This window comes from Eptesicus fuscus, chromosome 8 (genome assembly GCF_027574615.1).
Source record: "Eptesicus fuscus isolate TK198812 chromosome 8, DD_ASM_mEF_20220401, whole genome shotgun sequence".
Lineage (NCBI taxonomy): Eukaryota > Metazoa > Chordata > Mammalia > Chiroptera > Vespertilionidae > Eptesicus > Eptesicus fuscus.
Genome location: NC_072480.1, coordinates 81717374 through 81733912, shown reverse-complemented (window position 1 = coordinate 81733912; position 16539 = coordinate 81717374). Strand labels below are relative to the sequence as shown.

The window sequence follows — 16539 nt, the reverse complement described above, 5'->3', positions numbered from 1 at the left end:
ACTGAGAGAAGACGGGTGAGTTTTCTGCTTGTGAGGTGAAGGACAGGAGAATGCAGAAGGGAGCTAACATGTCAGCCTTTATTCTGAGTGCTTTACAAGTGTTCTTTTACCTTCTCTACACCTCGTTATGTGCATTTATAGTTGCAAAACTCGTCCCCAGTATCCAGCTAGGAAGTAACCAAACTGCAAACCCAAAACTATTTGACACTGATAGCCTTTGCTTTCTACTATATTTCTCAGGAGAGAAAATAACACAGCTACTTGAAAAAAAAAAAGAAAGAAAAAGAAGAATTAGCTTCTATCTATAGCTCTACTGTCTCCTAATATTCCTTCAGCTCCACATCAGTAGGGAGGCCCCATGAGCCCTTTTAGTTTATCCAGTTCAGACCAGGAGCAGAAGGAAGCCCAACATCTAAGAGGAAAGCCATCCCACAGAATGTGAACATATGCAACCTGCTCTCTGGCACTAAAGGATGGGGCCCTCTCCAACCCAGGGGTTCCTACAGTCTTTCTCATTTCTACTCCAGGACCTGGGCTCTGATTAACTGCAGAGACAATACCTAAGGACTTGTACACATTTATTTCTCTGGATATGACAGGCCTATTACCAAGCTGCTGTCAGAATGAAGTGACCCCTGCTCCACCAAACCCGAAGTGCATCATGGGGGGTTAGGACTACTTGTGGCAGCTCGTTTAGCAGCTTGGGCTCTCTGAAAGTCCCTCACTTCCTGAGGGGTACGCAAATACTGCTCTAGTTCACTATCAGAGATGTCCTCATCTCCGGTGACCGTGGAGGCAGGGGGAGTGGGGCAGACCCGCTTTGGGGGCTTCAACATGCAGGGTGGGAGGAGAAGGGCAGGACTAGCTGGCCGCTTACCCTCAGGTAAATCAGAGGAGCTATTCCCCACTTCCTCTTTTCCCTGTCCTTGTCCTTGTCCCTGTCCCCATCCCTGCAGCTCCTTCTCCGGGGCCTCCACCTCTAACGTCCCTTCTCGAAAGGCTTTGCGGATCAAAGTGTGGCGGTGCTGCAGCAGATCACTGATGTGCTTCACCACAGACCGTTTGTCAAGTTTCAGAACCTGCAGCCAGGCCAGCTGCTCGGCCATCCGCAGCAGCACAGCCAGCAGTTCCTGTAGTCGGGAGGAAGCGGGGTAGGGCAGGTCCACATTTGCCAATTTACAAAATCGGGCCAGGGAGCATGTCAGACGAGCTGAGGGCTGCAGCGACTGCCAAGCCAGGAAAGCAGCAGCAGTGATGACAGGCAAGGGATGCCGCCCGGTCACCAGCCACGTCTCATCCGCCAGCTCCACCAACTGCAGTGTTCGTGACAGCATCTTCTCTTTGTCTTCCATGTATTTGGCTGGCACCGATGGGGAGGCTTGGAAAAGTTTGAAGCTGAAATAACCAAAATGAGGGTCGTGTCTCAATGCCTATGGGGAAGAGCAGTCTGCTCAGGATGGGCAAGCTGTTCTAGCTTCTTGGGAACACTCAAGCTTGCTGGCAGCAAGTTTCATACGGGTACCGAGAGACCGGTGAGTTTTCTGCTTGTGAGGTGAAGGGCAGGAGAATGCAGAAGGGAGCTAACATGTGTTGAGCTACTCCCGTCAGCCTTTATTCTGAGTGCTTTACAAGTGTTCTTTTACCTTCTCTACACCTCATTATGTGCATTTATAGTTGCAAAACTCATCCCCAGTATCCAGCTAGGAAGTAACCAAGCTGCAAACCCAAAACTATTTGACACTGATAGCCTTTGCTTTCTACTATATTTCTCAGGAGAGAAAATAACACAGCTACTTAAAAAAAAAAAAAAAAGAATTAGCTTCTATCTACAGCTCTGTTGTCTCCTAATATTCCTTCAGCTCCATTCCCAGTTGATCCACACAGGCCACACATGTGAGTGGTGCAACTCAGGAGCCCTGTGCCAAGGCTAATACCTACTTTTCTACATCAGTAGGTTGCTGTGCGGGCAAAAAGATTTGAAATTACAGCATTCTAGAAATATAAAATGGGATTAGTACTAGGCACAGGAGAGGGAGAACAGATTTTTCTCCCACATCTTTTTAGATGGGCTTTGGTCAAAAAGAGACAGCCAAAGGTAAAAGGATTCAGGTCTAAGGACCCATCCCCTCCCATCCCCACAACTCCCACTAGGCAGGTACCTGCTACAGTAGGTCTTCACCAGGTCTGCCAAGCACAGAGATGGCACATCCAGCCCCAGGAGCTTCACTATCTGCATGTAGGTGCCAGAAAACATATCCAAATCTGCATACAACAGGGTGCAGATGGTCCCCATGGTCAGGGGCCAGTTATGCTGCCTACAGGTGATTAAGACACAGCACCCAACCAACACCTCCTTCTTTTGTAGCCTGGCAGCACGAATGCCAGGGTGCTGGTATGCCTTTTGGTAGTAGGCAACTGCTGTGTCCTCAAATGTTGATGGCAACTGCAGAACTCGACAGAGATCTCTCACTCGGCGGAGACCTAGGAAAACCCACAAGAGTTAGAGAGGTCAAAGGAGTTACTGTGTAGCTCCTAGCAATTTCTGCTAAACTTGCCTCTGATACAAGATGCAGTACTAGCCCTGGATAGTGTTGTTCAGTTGGTTGGAGCATCATCCTGTAAACCACAAGGTCATGGGTTTGATTCCCACCAGGGCACGTGCAGAGGCAACCAGTCAATCTTTCTCTCTCTCTCTCATATATAATCTTTTTACAATGACAGGAGCGACATCTGGCGAAGCTTCCAAAGGCACAAAGCAATTCGTGGAAAGAAGTCACATTTTAGCCCACCATTTTTTGGAGGCTGGTTTGATTCAGGGCCAAGCCCAAGTTTGATCTGGAATCCTTGCGTCTACCTCAAACATATCCCTGAGCAAATCCCAAACTTACACGGATTTGCTACCTCTCCTAGAACCACCCCCATCCTTTATTTCTAATCACCATTTTCTTCTCCTCTGCCTTACACGATAAAGCTGAAATCAGGAAAAGCAAGCACATGGGCTGGACCATCGGGAGAATTTTCTTGAAAGCCACTGTGTCATGAAAGGTTTGTTCTCACCTCGTTGCTGACTGCGACTAACTTGTTCATTTTCCCCTGTGCTTCGGGAATATGCTACTTCTGTAAAAACAAAAACAAAACAAAACAAAACAGGGTTAGCCTTTATTCACCAGACCCTGCCCTCCTACCACACAAAGCCCGGGAGAGGAATTCCAATCATTAGGCATCTGCTCCCTGCCTCACAGAAGGTGCCCATCTATGCATATTAAAGGCCCATCTGGTTTTCTATGTCCACAGGCTCTATCACATACTCAGAGATTGAGGAAGATCGGGACTACACTAAAGCAGTTCCAAGTGTTCCAAGTTTTCAGAAATTTCAGTCCAAGTTTGTACCCTCCCATACATCCAATCCAGACCATTTTCCTGGCTGCAGATTTTGAGGGCTGCCCTGCCCAGGAACTTGGAAAGCAAAGGAAGAAAAAGACGTTTTACCAGTTAGTACTAAAAACGACTTCTGGTGCTGTATTCGTCAAGAGTTGACCCACAATATTCCCACCACGACCAGACTGGGTAAATTGAGTAGCAGCTTGTTTCTCTTTGTTTCATTTGTTGAACGTTTATACCTGTCAGACATTGTACTAGATAATTACAGGCTGTTGTTGTTCCTTGTGATTAAGCCTCGATGCTAGAAAAACACAGGTGAAAGGCAGTCCCTAACATTTCGCAGCTCATTCCTACACTTTAGGTCGTTTTCTCTCGTATTTAAATGCGTACGAGAAAAAGAGTGGACGGGAGATAAGAGGAATCGGGTTTCAGTCCTTCCGCTGCCCCAGGCTGCACCCACAGCTCTGCACCCACAGCTCTGCCAGGTACCTCGGAGGTTGCCCTCGTCGCTGAAGGTGGTAGTGAGAACTCCCTCGGTGACCACACAGCCGCAGTCAGAGCACACCAGCTGGCTCTGCGAATAATGCGCGTCTTCCACCAGCTCAGTGGAGCCGCAGTCGGGGCAGCGGCCTCCGCCCGGCATCTCACACTCGGCCCAGCGCCGCGGAAGCTCTCGGATCTCCAACCGAAGGTCTGCAACAGCAACCGTGCGGAAGCGGGAATTAAGAGGGGAACTTCCTAAGGAACGCACCTTCCTTTTCCGGTCAGCGCGGCGGCAGTTGGAGTAGCTCTCTTGGCTCTGCCACTGCAGGGAACTTCCGGTCCGTTCCTTTGTGGAGTCGGGTGAAAACGTAAGCAAGGAGAGGAGGTTCCTGGTGTGGACTGTGTCGTTGGGCTCCCAGCTATCAATAGCTGGTTTGAGGCAAGTCAGACGGGGGGTTGAATTTGGGTGAACATTCTGCCTACATGAACATACATAACAAACAAGAAATTGTTGCTATCCTCAAACAACTCTCCTTTCTAAAGTGCCAGGGGAATCTTGGATTCTCCATTTCTCTCTCTCTCTCTCTCTCTCTCTCTCTCTCTCTCTCTCTCTCTCTCTTTTTGTAATCCTCACCTGAGGATATTTTTCTATTGATTTTGAGAGAGAGTTGAAGAGAGAGGGAAAGAACGTGAGAAACATCAATGTGAGAGAAACACATCAATTGGTTGCCTCCTGCATGCACCCTGACCAGGGCCTGGGCCAGGGAGGAGCCTGCAACCCAACCAAGGTACGTGCCCTTGACTGGAATTGAACCCGGGACCCTTCCATCTACAGGACGACACTCTATCCAGTGAGCCAAACTGGCTAGGGTTCCATTTCTCTTTGGTAACAAATGTTGATTCTGGCCATAGAACAATGTGCCTAAAAGGGAGAGTAGTTTAGTGAGAGAGTAGGAAATTGTGTTCTATGTTCTAGAGCAGCTTTCCCAAGCAAGTTGTTGTTCCTCTTTGCAGTCAGTTTGTCTCAACTGTAGAATGAGGGAGTAGAATTAAAATCCAGAGTGGCAAACTCAAATACTTTCAAAGGCTAGGCAAGGAATGTCTCAGGGAGTTGGAGTGAAAGAATATGGAGTAGTGTGGACTTTGACGAACTGGGGAGTTCAAGAAAATTCAGATGTTTTTAAAAGTTTGAGCTTTAAGCCCAGCCAGTATTGCTCAGTGGTTGGAGGTTCTATGCACCAAAGGGTCACTGATTCCATTCCCAGTCAGGGCAGTCAGGACACATACCAGGTTATGGATTTGATTCCAGTCAGGGCACATGTAGGAGGCAACCAATCAATTTTTTCTCTCTCCCTCTCTTTTCCTCTCTCTCTGGAATCAATGAAGAGAAGAGGAAAGGAACATACCCTCAGGTAAGGGTTTGTGGGTTTTTTTAAAGCTTGAGCTTTAAGATTCTTCAAGATTCTGGCTCCAAAATTCTTAGCTTGGTATAGTATAGATCAGCAATTTCCGACCTTTTTTTTTTTTTTATCTCATGGCACACAAAGTAATTACTAAAATTCTGCAGCACACCCAAAAGTATATTGTAATTTTGCCAATCTGGCAAAAAAATAAATGTAATTTTGATTAATTCACTCTGGACAGCTATTGTGTTGGCTGTTGCCATTTTTTAATTTGACAATCTAAAGGCAAAGAGGTCAGTGCCCCTGACTAAAAAGTCAGGTATTGTTCACAACTGGCACACAGGTTGAAAAATTGCTGGTATAGATAAAAGAATCTTGAACAAAATTTTCTTATGAGTAAATCTTAATTGCACTCTAAGAATAACTATTTTAATGCTTGGAAGTTTTAGAACCAGTTGTGTCTGAAAAATAAGAAAGTTGAATCAAATGACAAGTACAGCCAGGGCCTGTCTTAATGACTCCAAAAAAAGTAGATGGGTGTCACCATAACAAGTGTGGAGAATTTCTTTTTCTCAGGCTGACAATGCAGAGTTTCAGGGAGGCCAGAGTTTCAGGGAGGACTCTGTACATTTTAGAAGCTGTTGTGGGCTCAATTTCAACCTTGCAGAATGAACTCATCCCTTCCCACTGAGAACAGAAATCATTGAATAGCTCCTGTGCAGAATAAATTAAAAGGTAAGGGTGTCGCCGAAACCAGTTTGGCTCAGTGGATGGAGCGTCTGCCTGTGGACTCAGGGGTCCCGGGTTCGATTCCGGTCGGGGGCGTGTACCTTGGTTGCGGGCACATCCCCAGTAGAGGGTGTGCAAGAGGCAGCTGATCGATGTTTCTCTCTCATCGATGTTTCTAACTCTCTATCCCTCTCTCTTCCTCTCTGTGAAAAATCAATAAAATAATTAAAAGGTAAGGGTGTCTTGTCAGCCCCTTAACAAATAAGGGATATTCCCTTGAGGAATGAGATACAGATTACTGCAGCCTTCTTTAGAAGATTAGTAAATTATTATGCATCCTAGAGCTGAAATTTTTTTTTAAAAAATGGTGCCTATTTGTCTGAAGAGTCAAATCTACACAATGACATGTATCCAGTGAGTCCTCATACAGAGCATTTGAGCCTCAAAAATAAAGGGATCTCATCGGACATAACTATAGGTTTTTTTGAAAAAGCTATAATCAGTGGTCAGATATAGAAAGCTTCCTCTATGCCCAATGAAACTGTGAGTTCCCTGGACTGCAATGCAGAGCAAGGGCATTTATGACAAAAAAGACTGCATGTTGTCTGTCATCCAAGCATCAGCCTTGGGCTTTCCAAATCCCCTCTCTCCTAGACTTGCCCACTAGTGTGATGTATGTAATGAGGACTTATTTCTGGTTGTCCAGCAGATAGATATTGAGACACGCTTGCATGCTCATGTGCACACACACATCTCAGAATTTCTGAATCAGTTTTAGACAGTACAGTCGACATTCTTACTGAGGAGGGAAACATGTCCCTAAAAATATAATTGGCATTGAAAGTAGCTCTTTACATTATCATACAAGACCAGCATAAGACTCCTCTCATCCCTAATTCTGTGCAGATCTTGAACATAAACTGCATTTTTAGGAGTGGGGTTTTATTACAGTCGTGTACCCATGACAGAAGTTTTAAAATTCTACTTTCCCCCACATGACACATAGTAAAGTGGAAGAGCTGTTTTATGATCCTCCAACCAAACTGTAAGGGGTGGAGGGGTGATTCTCTTTCCAGTCACAAGTGTGTGCTAGCATAGAAGAGTCTGGGCCTCAGACACTAACAGGCTGGGAGGTGGGCGGGACCAGGCCAGAAGATGGCGCACTCTACTAAGACGTATAAGTCTGGGATTCTGCACTTTCCCAAGAAATAGATTTATTTAGGAAATGTATTTGCCTTCCTCTGGGAAATCAGATACGTCACCCTTGGTGCCCTTCCCACTGCTACAAATACGTCTAAGAGTTACCATCATTAAATGAGAGTAAGTATCTGTTTAACAGATGTTCCTCAAACCCTTCTCCCCTACCCCCCATCTGTGTAACTGGAGCCATGTTTCTTATCACATAGTACCTGACACACAGGCTTTTAGAATGCTGAATGCCCAGAATGGGCTGGATTCGAGCAGAAAGCTACTGTGGAGGGGAGGCTGTTGGAAAGGCCAACCCAGCCATGGTTCAGATGGGAAATATTGACCTTAAGGCCAGAGCTCTTTCTAGAGAGGAGACCAAAGAGGAAGGCACTGATGGTGTGGGACCCGGAGGAAGCTCTCCACCAGCCCTCCCTCGGTGAGAGGTGTGCATTCTAGTTAGTTGTTTACCTGTCAGACTTCCCTTTTGATTGCAAGTCTCTGAAGAAATGATCTGGCTTTTTCATCCCTGTGTCCTGGGAACACCTCCTAAAGTGAGGGCTGGCACTCAGTTATAAGAGCTGTTCAACTCCAGTCAGGAGCAACACACAGACTTTCTCAGAGGCAGGATCGTTCCAATCCAGAGCAAGTAACCAGGGGGAGTTGGGCAGCCTCACCCCTGGGCTCCTCCCAGCTCAGTTGACTGAAATGTCACTCTACACCAGTTTCACTCTGAGCCCGGAGGACGCTCTCTTCTCCCTCCCACTAAGCCTGGCAGTGGCTCAGGCCTGCGATCCTTTCTGGCAGGGTTTCCTTTCCACCACCTCGGCTCTGCAGTGGACACTCCCTCTTCTCCAGCACTCACAGGGACAGCCACAGCACACAGCGTGGCCGGGACTTCCTAGATCCTGGTGCCAACTAACTTTCCTCACTCACATTCACTTTTCCCTTTTGCATTATTTATTCTGTGACCCCAACACACTTCCCTTTCCTGGGATGGAGATTAATGTTTTCAATTTCTCAAACTCCTAAGAACACAGGCATCTGATAACTCTAAGGAGGTGGACACAGGCCCACATCACTGCACAGACCGAGAGCACGGACACCAGTCACCTTACCTGGAACTGCCCTCCTCAGGGAGCCCGTGTGTGGCCTCACCTTGAGGTATATGGTCTCCATTATCCCTGCCTGATCCAACCCTCCAGGATTCAAGTGAATCCAAACATTATCTGCTTGGCTCCCAAGTGATCCTGGACGAGGGGTCAGGAAGCTTTTTCTATAAAGGGCCAACTAGCAAATATTTAGGTTTGGCAGACATTAAAGTCTTTGTTGCAACGACTCTAGGCTGTTGTTGTAACATGAAATGGTCATAGACAAGGACGTAAACAAATGAGCATGACTGTATTCCAATAAAACTGTGGACACTGAAATTTGAATTCCATGTAATTTTCATGTAGCTTCATTTTAATTTTTTAAAATCATTAAAAAATATAAAAATAACCAGTATTCAGCATTGTGTTGTTGACTGTGGTTATGACTCTGTGCATTAGACCTCTAATAATTATTTAAGTTGAAAAAAAAAAAAAGTAAAAATCATTCTTGGCTTGATGGCTGCACAAAAACAGGAAATAGGCCATATTTGCTGCCCCCTGTTCCACACCTCCAGGTCAGACACAGGCGTCCCAGTTCTTTCTGAACCACTCACTGTCTGACCCGTGGCAAACAAAGTTCTGATGCCTCTCTAGGACTCATCTGCATAATGCAGATCTTATCTTCCTCGATGAGAATTAGAGACAGCAGCGTCCGTGCCTAGGGAACAGAAGGAACTCAGTACACGGGCCTTCCTTTTGCAGTCGAGTTTCAGCCTGAAGTGAGCACTTGATATGCAAGGACAGAGCAGCTTTCTCTCCACCCTGAGAGAGCCTATCACTGTCAGCTAGGTGCCTGTTTCCAGGGCTCGGGATACACGTGTCCGTGTGAAACAGCTGGACGTAAAAAGGCTAAGTGAGGGCATTCTCCCTCAGGAGACTTTGGAATATGCTGGCCCCACCGAGCTCAAGGAAGCCAGTTTTGAATGTGGAGTGACAGCTGCTGTCCTCCCAGCAGGGGGAAGACTGCTGATTGCAAACGATGTTAACTGATGAGAAGCCTCAGGCATGGGATCCATTTGCTTAGAGACTAGGTTCCAGGGCTAAGGGAGCCCATGCTGCTGGCACCTTGGCTATAGTTAAAGAGTGGTAACAACACCCTGTAAGTGACAGTTTTCCATGAGGGTGGGGGACAGGATGCCCCCTCGCCCCAGCAAATCCTCATTCTGGTTCACAGGTGGCTGTGGTGATGACCTGAGCAGGAAGTGATCCGGAAGTGACCTACATCATCTTTGCAGTTGCCACAGCTCTTCTGTGGGGAGGGTGGTTAGCTGGGCCGATTCTCCCTCGGAATCACTATCGGTCCTTGTTGCAGATTCTCTAAAGGCATGCAGAAATGTTCTCAACAGTCTGTGCTGCGTGTTCTCATCTTCATTTAAAAATGTATCTATTTGTATGAGGGGAAAATGCTGGGACAACAAGTCAAAATAACAGTGTTACCTCTTGGTAGGTAATTTAGGATTTCTCTCTACCCGCTCCAACTCCCCAAGAATGAGCATGAATAGCATTTACTTAGAGAAATCTACAGGCCAAGTGGGTGGCTGGGGGGTGGATGTGCTTAGTGATCAGTGGGGACTCAGTAAATGGGCCTTCCTTTTGCAGTCAAGTGAGCTCTTGATAGGCAAGGACAGAAGCAGCTTTCTCTCCCTCTGTCAGAGCCTAAGGTCCCTGCAGCAGGCCAAGGTGAGGGGTGTGTCATAGAGAAGGGATCAAAGATGTCCCATTCTCTGGAGTAGAAAGGGCATTGGGACCCCCTGGGCACCAGGCAAGGTGGCAGCAGTAGGAATTCAGGTGAGAGATTCTCAGAGGGTGAGAAACACTGGTCACCCCCAAGGGAAGTTGCCCAGGAAGACAGAAGAAATTTTTATTGTACCCCTATTAAACCACAGACACAAATCTTTGAAAGGTAGTACCATTTTATTTAGTGTTGTAGGAAATTTTAGGTTACTTCTTACCAACAAAATCAGAAAAATTCAAAATTCCCAAAGTAACAAAGCAGGAAATAACTCTATAATCCAAAAACACTGGACGATCCTTCAAGAGTCGGAGGGAGGAAGAGGTCAGGTTTGTATCTCACATAATAGATACCGAGAAACCGCAGGGTTGAGGTTGGCGAGGATACTAGGAGATTATGTTCTCCACCTAAGACAATTAATCTTTCAGCCTTGAGGGATTATTTATTTGTAGTTCTAAAAAAATAAAAATAAAAAGTCAACTGGGAGAAGGACCCAGTGAGGAAAGATCCTGCATAATTTAACATTAAATTGCCTCTGGCCTTCAATACAGTATGTGGCTGAGTGTCATGGACCTTTCTCCTTGATGCCCTTTTGAGCTCCCGCTGTTAGCAAAGCCGGAACCACACACATGTGTCACACTGGTTCATGCATACGTGCACACACCCTTCCACTCAGGTCAACAGCTGTTCCACATGGCGAAGGGCAGACTTGCTTGCTTCTCCAGGCTGCTACCCTGATGAGGTTAACACGCAGGAATAAAAGAGAAGGGCAGGACACCTGTCAAAGTCCAAGGAATGAGATGATATGAAACAACCAAGCAAAGAATTAACATCTTACGCCTGGAGCTGACCTCCAGTTGAAATTCATTGCAAGGTGTTTGCTTTTAATCGGACGCTTCCCTAAAGTACTGACTGTTCTTTCCGGAGGCAGCTAGGCAAGGCCAAGAAGGCAGCTGCCCCTGCTTCTCCAGAGCACAGCTTCCTCCCAGGGCCCGTCAGGTAGGTTAGCATTCACAGCAGCTAGAGGCAGGTGCCATTCCTGTATAGATGGGCACAGGCCTTCAGACATGTGCCAGGTATAGGAGTCCAGCGCTCCCACTCCCCACTGCCCTGCTAATGGCTCAGAGCAGGCTAAAGCTTTTCTTAGATAAATTCTCCCTCAAAGTAGAGTCCTCAAGGACAGTCATTAACTAGTGACCTTCAGGCTATCTACTTTTGAGAGGCACCGGAATGCTATCAATTGAATTTTTCCCCCCCAGCAGTGGTAGAAACCAGACACCCTTGAAGTAAGTTGTCCTTCATTCTCCAGAGTTCCCAAGTGGCATATCAGAGCACAGGAATTCACTCCTCCACCCAGTGTCCCTCTCCAACACTGACCAAGATACATACTGAGGTCCTAGCAGCAACCTCCAAACCAACCCCTCCTGAACAGTGCAGGTCTCCACACCAGCCCTTCAGAGGAGAAACCATTCAGAACTCACCTGCCCCCCAGGGCACTTGGGCTATCACAGTCAAAACACATTTATATCAAGTAAAAAACATGTCGTGGAACAAATATATACATGTACATTTTCAGAGTTCAAGTGAATATACAGTTCTCTTTGTAGGTATGTACATAAATGTCATAGCACTACAAAAATACAAGGCATCTGAGAAGTTTACCGTGGTCCCCAGTACTGTAGGAGAGTATTAAATAAAATAGATATAGGTAGTTAAAAACTAATCGGGTAAATCAAGTTACAGTATCATCCTTCAGATTAAAGTGCTCCAAAAGAACTAAGGCTGCAGCAGACATGATCCTGAAAAGGAATTCTGCTGCCAGCAATCTTGCCTCTTAACCTCAATATAATAAGAACATACGAAGAAGAGATTTCCAATTTAATACCGGCTAGTATTGCCACCCCTGCCCACCCCATTGGCCGGCGATATTCCTCCCCCAGGAGAGAGGTCAAGATCTGGTGAGATTCTGTCACAACCAGGAGAAAAAAACATGAGTAATACAGAAACCTTCTAATTGCAATATTAGGTTACTAACAATGATATTACCTGAAGAATTTGAATTGGTACTATTAATTAAGATTAAGAGCCCTAGGCGGTTTGGCTCAGTGGCTAGAGCAACAGCCTGAAGACTGAAGGGTCCCGGGTTCGATTCCAGTCAAGGGCACGTACCTCAGTTGCAGGTTCCCCTGCCCTGGTCGGGGTGTGTGCAGGAGGCAACCAATCCATGTATCTCTCTCACCTCTCCCTCTCTCTCCCCCACTCTGTCTAAAAAAAAAAAAAAATCAATGGAAAAATATCCTCAGATGAGGATTAACAACAAAAAAAAGATTAATAATACCAGGCAAGTGTCCTAATTTTTAAAAACATGTGTGTTAATCTAGTTTTAAAAATAAGCAACTCCAAAAAGAGCATTTTCTTGCTCTTTACCATTTTTTAACAAGGGGGCAAATGACAGGAAGAATTGCCAGGGAAAGCAAGGCACAGGGGGAAAAGGCCACAGGAATCCTACTAAAACCATCCCATATCTGGTGAAACTGTTTTAATAAGGCCTGGGTCACCCAATCCCTTATCAAGGCCCCGACTAGGCCAATCTAGCCAGCAGGAACCCTGCTATTATGGGGGGAGAGACTTGGACCAACTCCCCCGGAATTGAGTGCCAAGTGACTCTCTCAGTCCCCTGTTCTACTTCTCAAGAGCACATTTTAAGGCTAGAGAGTAGTGGAAGTGATGTTTAGAAAAGGCAACTTGTTAAAAATCTAAAAGGCACACTCAGAGGCTTTCCCTAAACCCCTCTGCTCTGGTCAGAGCAGGACCAAGTCTAAGAAGCCCAGGAGGTTGATGTCGTATCAAAACTTAACCTCTGCAGCCAAACAGACACCTGAGCTATTCAAAAGCCTCGAAAGTATGTGTAACGCAGCACCTTCTCATTTCACCCCGAGCGTTAATGACTGGGGGATACGTACTTTAGTCTCAGTATCAAAGAAAGGAAACCCCAATGTTAAAATACGTTAATACCCCTGGCGCCACTTGACTCTCTGGGCCAGGATCAGATCTTATGACCATGTCTTTCAGGGCATAAATTATTCACAACATAAGGCACAGTGGCATTTAAAAATAAGACCCTGGGAACGTACAGTAAAGGACTCATTGTAATAAGTAACCTGGCTTCAATTGGCAGAACTGACTCTTGCCAGATACCACGCAAGGGAGATAGATGGTGACTTGGAGCCTTAGGCTGGTTATCAGGCACACGGAGTCCTTGACCTCAGGAGGAAGTGGAAACAAACTCACAAAAAAGTCTCAGTGTTGTACGCTGGCCATTCACATCTTCCCTGCCTTCTTGCCGACCTGACCCGGAACTCGGAGGATGTTGGGGGTTTCTTCCATGACCCTGACGAGCAGGTTGTCGATGTAGTCCTCCAGCTCTCGAACCTGGAACTCCTTCTTGCTTATTGTTTCCTTCTGTTTGAGGACCAGCTGGATCAGCTCATCGTGGGTGAGCTGTGCATAAGCAAAAGCGGGGTCCGAGGGGGTGTATTTCTTTGGAGAGGAAATAAGAGGGAAAAAGACATAAAGTCATCAAAGAAGTCTAAATAGCTAAAAGAAATACAAAAGAGGGGCTCAGTGACCGTAACCTGAGGCTCCGGAGGTCGGCATTCAGAGGGTACGGGTACAATGTGCTCTAGGACCTGGACAAACAGGAAACCACTGCTATGCAGGTGATTGGACACATTTCAAAGATGGAGTGACATCTGAACCAGACCTTGGAGATGAATTATCATTAACTTCCTCCCCCAAGTGACAGGATTTTGTTTTTAATTATAAAAGGAATATCTGTTCATCATGGAGTGGGGGAAAAATATTACCTATAACTCCAATGCATAACATTTGGGTCTCTTTCTTATTTTTCTTTTCTTTTTTTCCCCCCAAATATATTTTTATTGATTTCAGAGAGGAAGGGAGAGGGAGATAGAAACATCAATGATGAGAGAGAATCATGAATCAGCTGCCCCCTGTACACCCCTACTGGGGACCAAGCACCCAACCCAGGCATGTGCCCTAACCAGGAATTGAACCATGACCTCCTGGTTCAAAGGTCGATGCTCAACCACTGAGCCACGCTGGCCGGGCCCTAGTCCTTTTGATGAAGTGGAAAAGAACCAAATTCTAACTCTGTATTAGCTTACTTTTGATCTTTAAATTTATTTCCTTAATTAAATTTATTATTCAGGAAAGTGCATGCTGGGCCTTAATTCTGAGGGGTTTTTAAGACTGGGCATTTTCAGGATGTCTTAGGGGAGGATCACAATAGAATTCTCTTTCTTATTTTTCCTTGGTTTCTTTATGGTGTACTTTACAACTTTAACATCATACAGGATATAGTGTTTTGGGTTTTTTTAATATATTTTTATTTTCAGAGAGGAAGAGAGAGGGAGAGAGAGAGCCCACAACCTGGGCATGTGCCCTTGACAGGAATCGAACCCGGGACTCTTCAGTCCCCAGGCCAATGCTCTAACCATTGAGCAAAACCAGCTAGGGTCAGGATATAGTTTTATAGCTTCTTTAAATTGTTATTTTGTGAGCCTTTTCCCATCACTAGATTTTAGCAAAAATTGCTTTTTTAATGGATGCTTAAAATTCCATCATATTTTAACCATCTCTCTCCCTGAGTACTTAGGTTGTTTTCAATTTTCACAATTATATAGTAACATTTTAATTAAAATGTATTAACATAAATCTTCGGTTACACCTCCAAATATTTCCTTAATAAAAATGCGTGGAATTAAAAAGGCATACACACTTAAGGTATTTCATACAAACTGTCAAACAGTTATTCAATTTAAGTTCTGTATTCCAAAGGGATACAGGACTTTGAAATCATTAGAAGATTCTAGGATTGCGATGACTTAAAAAAATTATAGAACAATTCAGCATTTCAGAAGGTGAGCATCGGCCATGAAGAGGAAGAGGTGCAAAGAAAATATCCATTAATTCAAGAAACAACAGTGCCCATTGTCACACATTTCCTCTCAGGATCTTACACTGGATTTTTCCCCCACACAGTTGCAATAATAATGATGTATATTCAAATTGTGTCCAACTTTTTCCATATAACAGGACAGATGATTTCTGAGTGTAGTTGGCTATATTATTTTAAAATGGAAGTGTCAAAGCCACCTGAGTAAATAATACACGCCTAGGCATAAATCATCTATAAAGGATGGAGGCCCAAGAAAAATACCTTCCCCCCAATCCATTCTAGTAAGGATTCAGCAAGCCTTTCATAACTTTAGCTATGCAATTTCTTTCTCTAACCTCTCTCTTACTCTGCAACATTCCAAAGAGTAGTTCTTTTTATAAGCATTGTTTATGCTTTAGCACAAAGCATCCATTATATGGCCAGCCAACAGCAGTCTCCAGGAAACTTTCCATATTTACTCGACTATTTACTAGGTATGGTCCAGGACGAAGAGCTTTGCTGCCGGCAGGCAGAGGGACAGCAGTGGGGCTTACAAATCAAGAGCAAGCCAAGCAGCAGTTGCCTTTAAGGCACGTTATTCTCTCTGTCAGGGCCAGGAGATAAGCCCCTGGTTAAACAAGCTTTGAAGAGTAAATAAAATGAGAGCCAAGGGTCTTTCTTGCTAACTTCCTGAAAGCGAGGTGTTGTTTCTCTTCGGAGCCAAGCTGCATTCCACAGTAAAAGGAAGAGGGGATGGGTGGCCACTACATGACTAGTTCTCATGTCCCTTTTATGCTGCTCTTTTGCCCAATTTCCTGGTAAATATTGTTAACTCCAGGAAGACAAGCGCTGCCTCTTCTACACAAGCACAGAACCCAGCCAAGCTGAGCTGCTCAAGTTTATGGTACATTTTTAGGCTAGGGCTAAAACATTGTAGGTAGGTACACAGTTCTGGCTGCAGCTGGTAATTTCAGGAGACGGCAAGATGGCTAGAAGATGCTGACTTGTTTTCAGCCACAATTCATTATTACTACTCAGCCTCTTGACCTGAAACTCAGCTCTCCAGCTTCAGTGAGCCTTTAGCCCAGCTCCTGGTGGCATGGGTACAGTGCGGTCAGAGGCGACAACCACCACCCAGCACTTTAAAAATGTTTGCAGGAGGGAAGGAGTCGTGAGCAAAAACGTTTTACTTTAAAAAACACAAAAACTGCACTGGACAGTTTTGCTTAGTGGTCCGTGTTGGCCCGTGGATGGGATTCAGGGTTCCATTCCCAGTCAGGAGCACATATCTCAGCTGCAAGTCAATCCCCGGCCTCAGTTGGGGTGAGAGTGGGAGGCAACCAATCGATGTGCCTCTCTCACATCGATGTTTCTTTCTCTGTCTCCCTCCCTCCCTCTCACCTTTTCTCTCTCCCTTCCTCTCTTTCACTTTCTCTAAAAATCAATGGAGAAAATATCCTTGGGTGAGGATGAACAAAAAAAATAAAATAAATAAACTTTATTTTTACCAACTAC

At 45.4% G+C, this 16539-nt stretch overlaps 2 protein-coding genes across 4 annotated transcripts in view; both read right to left on the bottom strand.

Annotated features, from left to right (window-relative positions):
- Nucleotides 1-59: 59 nt before the first annotated feature.
- BRF2 (BRF2 RNA polymerase III transcription initiation factor subunit) lies at nucleotides 60-4136 on the bottom strand. The gene is made up of 4 exons (XM_054720051.1): nucleotides 3871-4136; nucleotides 3058-3117; nucleotides 2160-2481; nucleotides 60-1395 (listed from the first exon to the last, which is right to left on the bottom strand). Exons 1-4 carry the CDS (start codon nucleotides 4022-4024, stop codon nucleotides 660-662), a joined length of 1272 nt encoding a protein of 423 aa, XP_054576026.1. The 5' UTR covers nucleotides 4025-4136; the 3' UTR covers nucleotides 60-659.
- A 6091-nt stretch (nucleotides 4137-10227) lies between these two features.
- RAB11FIP1 (RAB11 family interacting protein 1) overlaps nucleotides 10228-16539 on the bottom strand; it is a 34271-nt gene continuing 27959 nt past the window's right edge. The window contains exons 5-6 of one of the 3 annotated variants that reach the window (XM_054720048.1): nucleotides 13356-13604; nucleotides 10228-10842 (exon numbers count right to left, since the gene is read on the bottom strand). In XM_054720048.1, coding sequence (XP_054576023.1) covers nucleotides 13386-13604 — 219 coding nt within the window. In that variant the 3' untranslated portion in view covers nucleotides 10228-10842; nucleotides 13356-13385. The remainder of the gene's footprint in view (nucleotides 10843-13355; nucleotides 13605-16539) is intronic. The other 2 variants (XM_054720049.1, XM_054720050.1) reach the window with 2 other exon arrangements.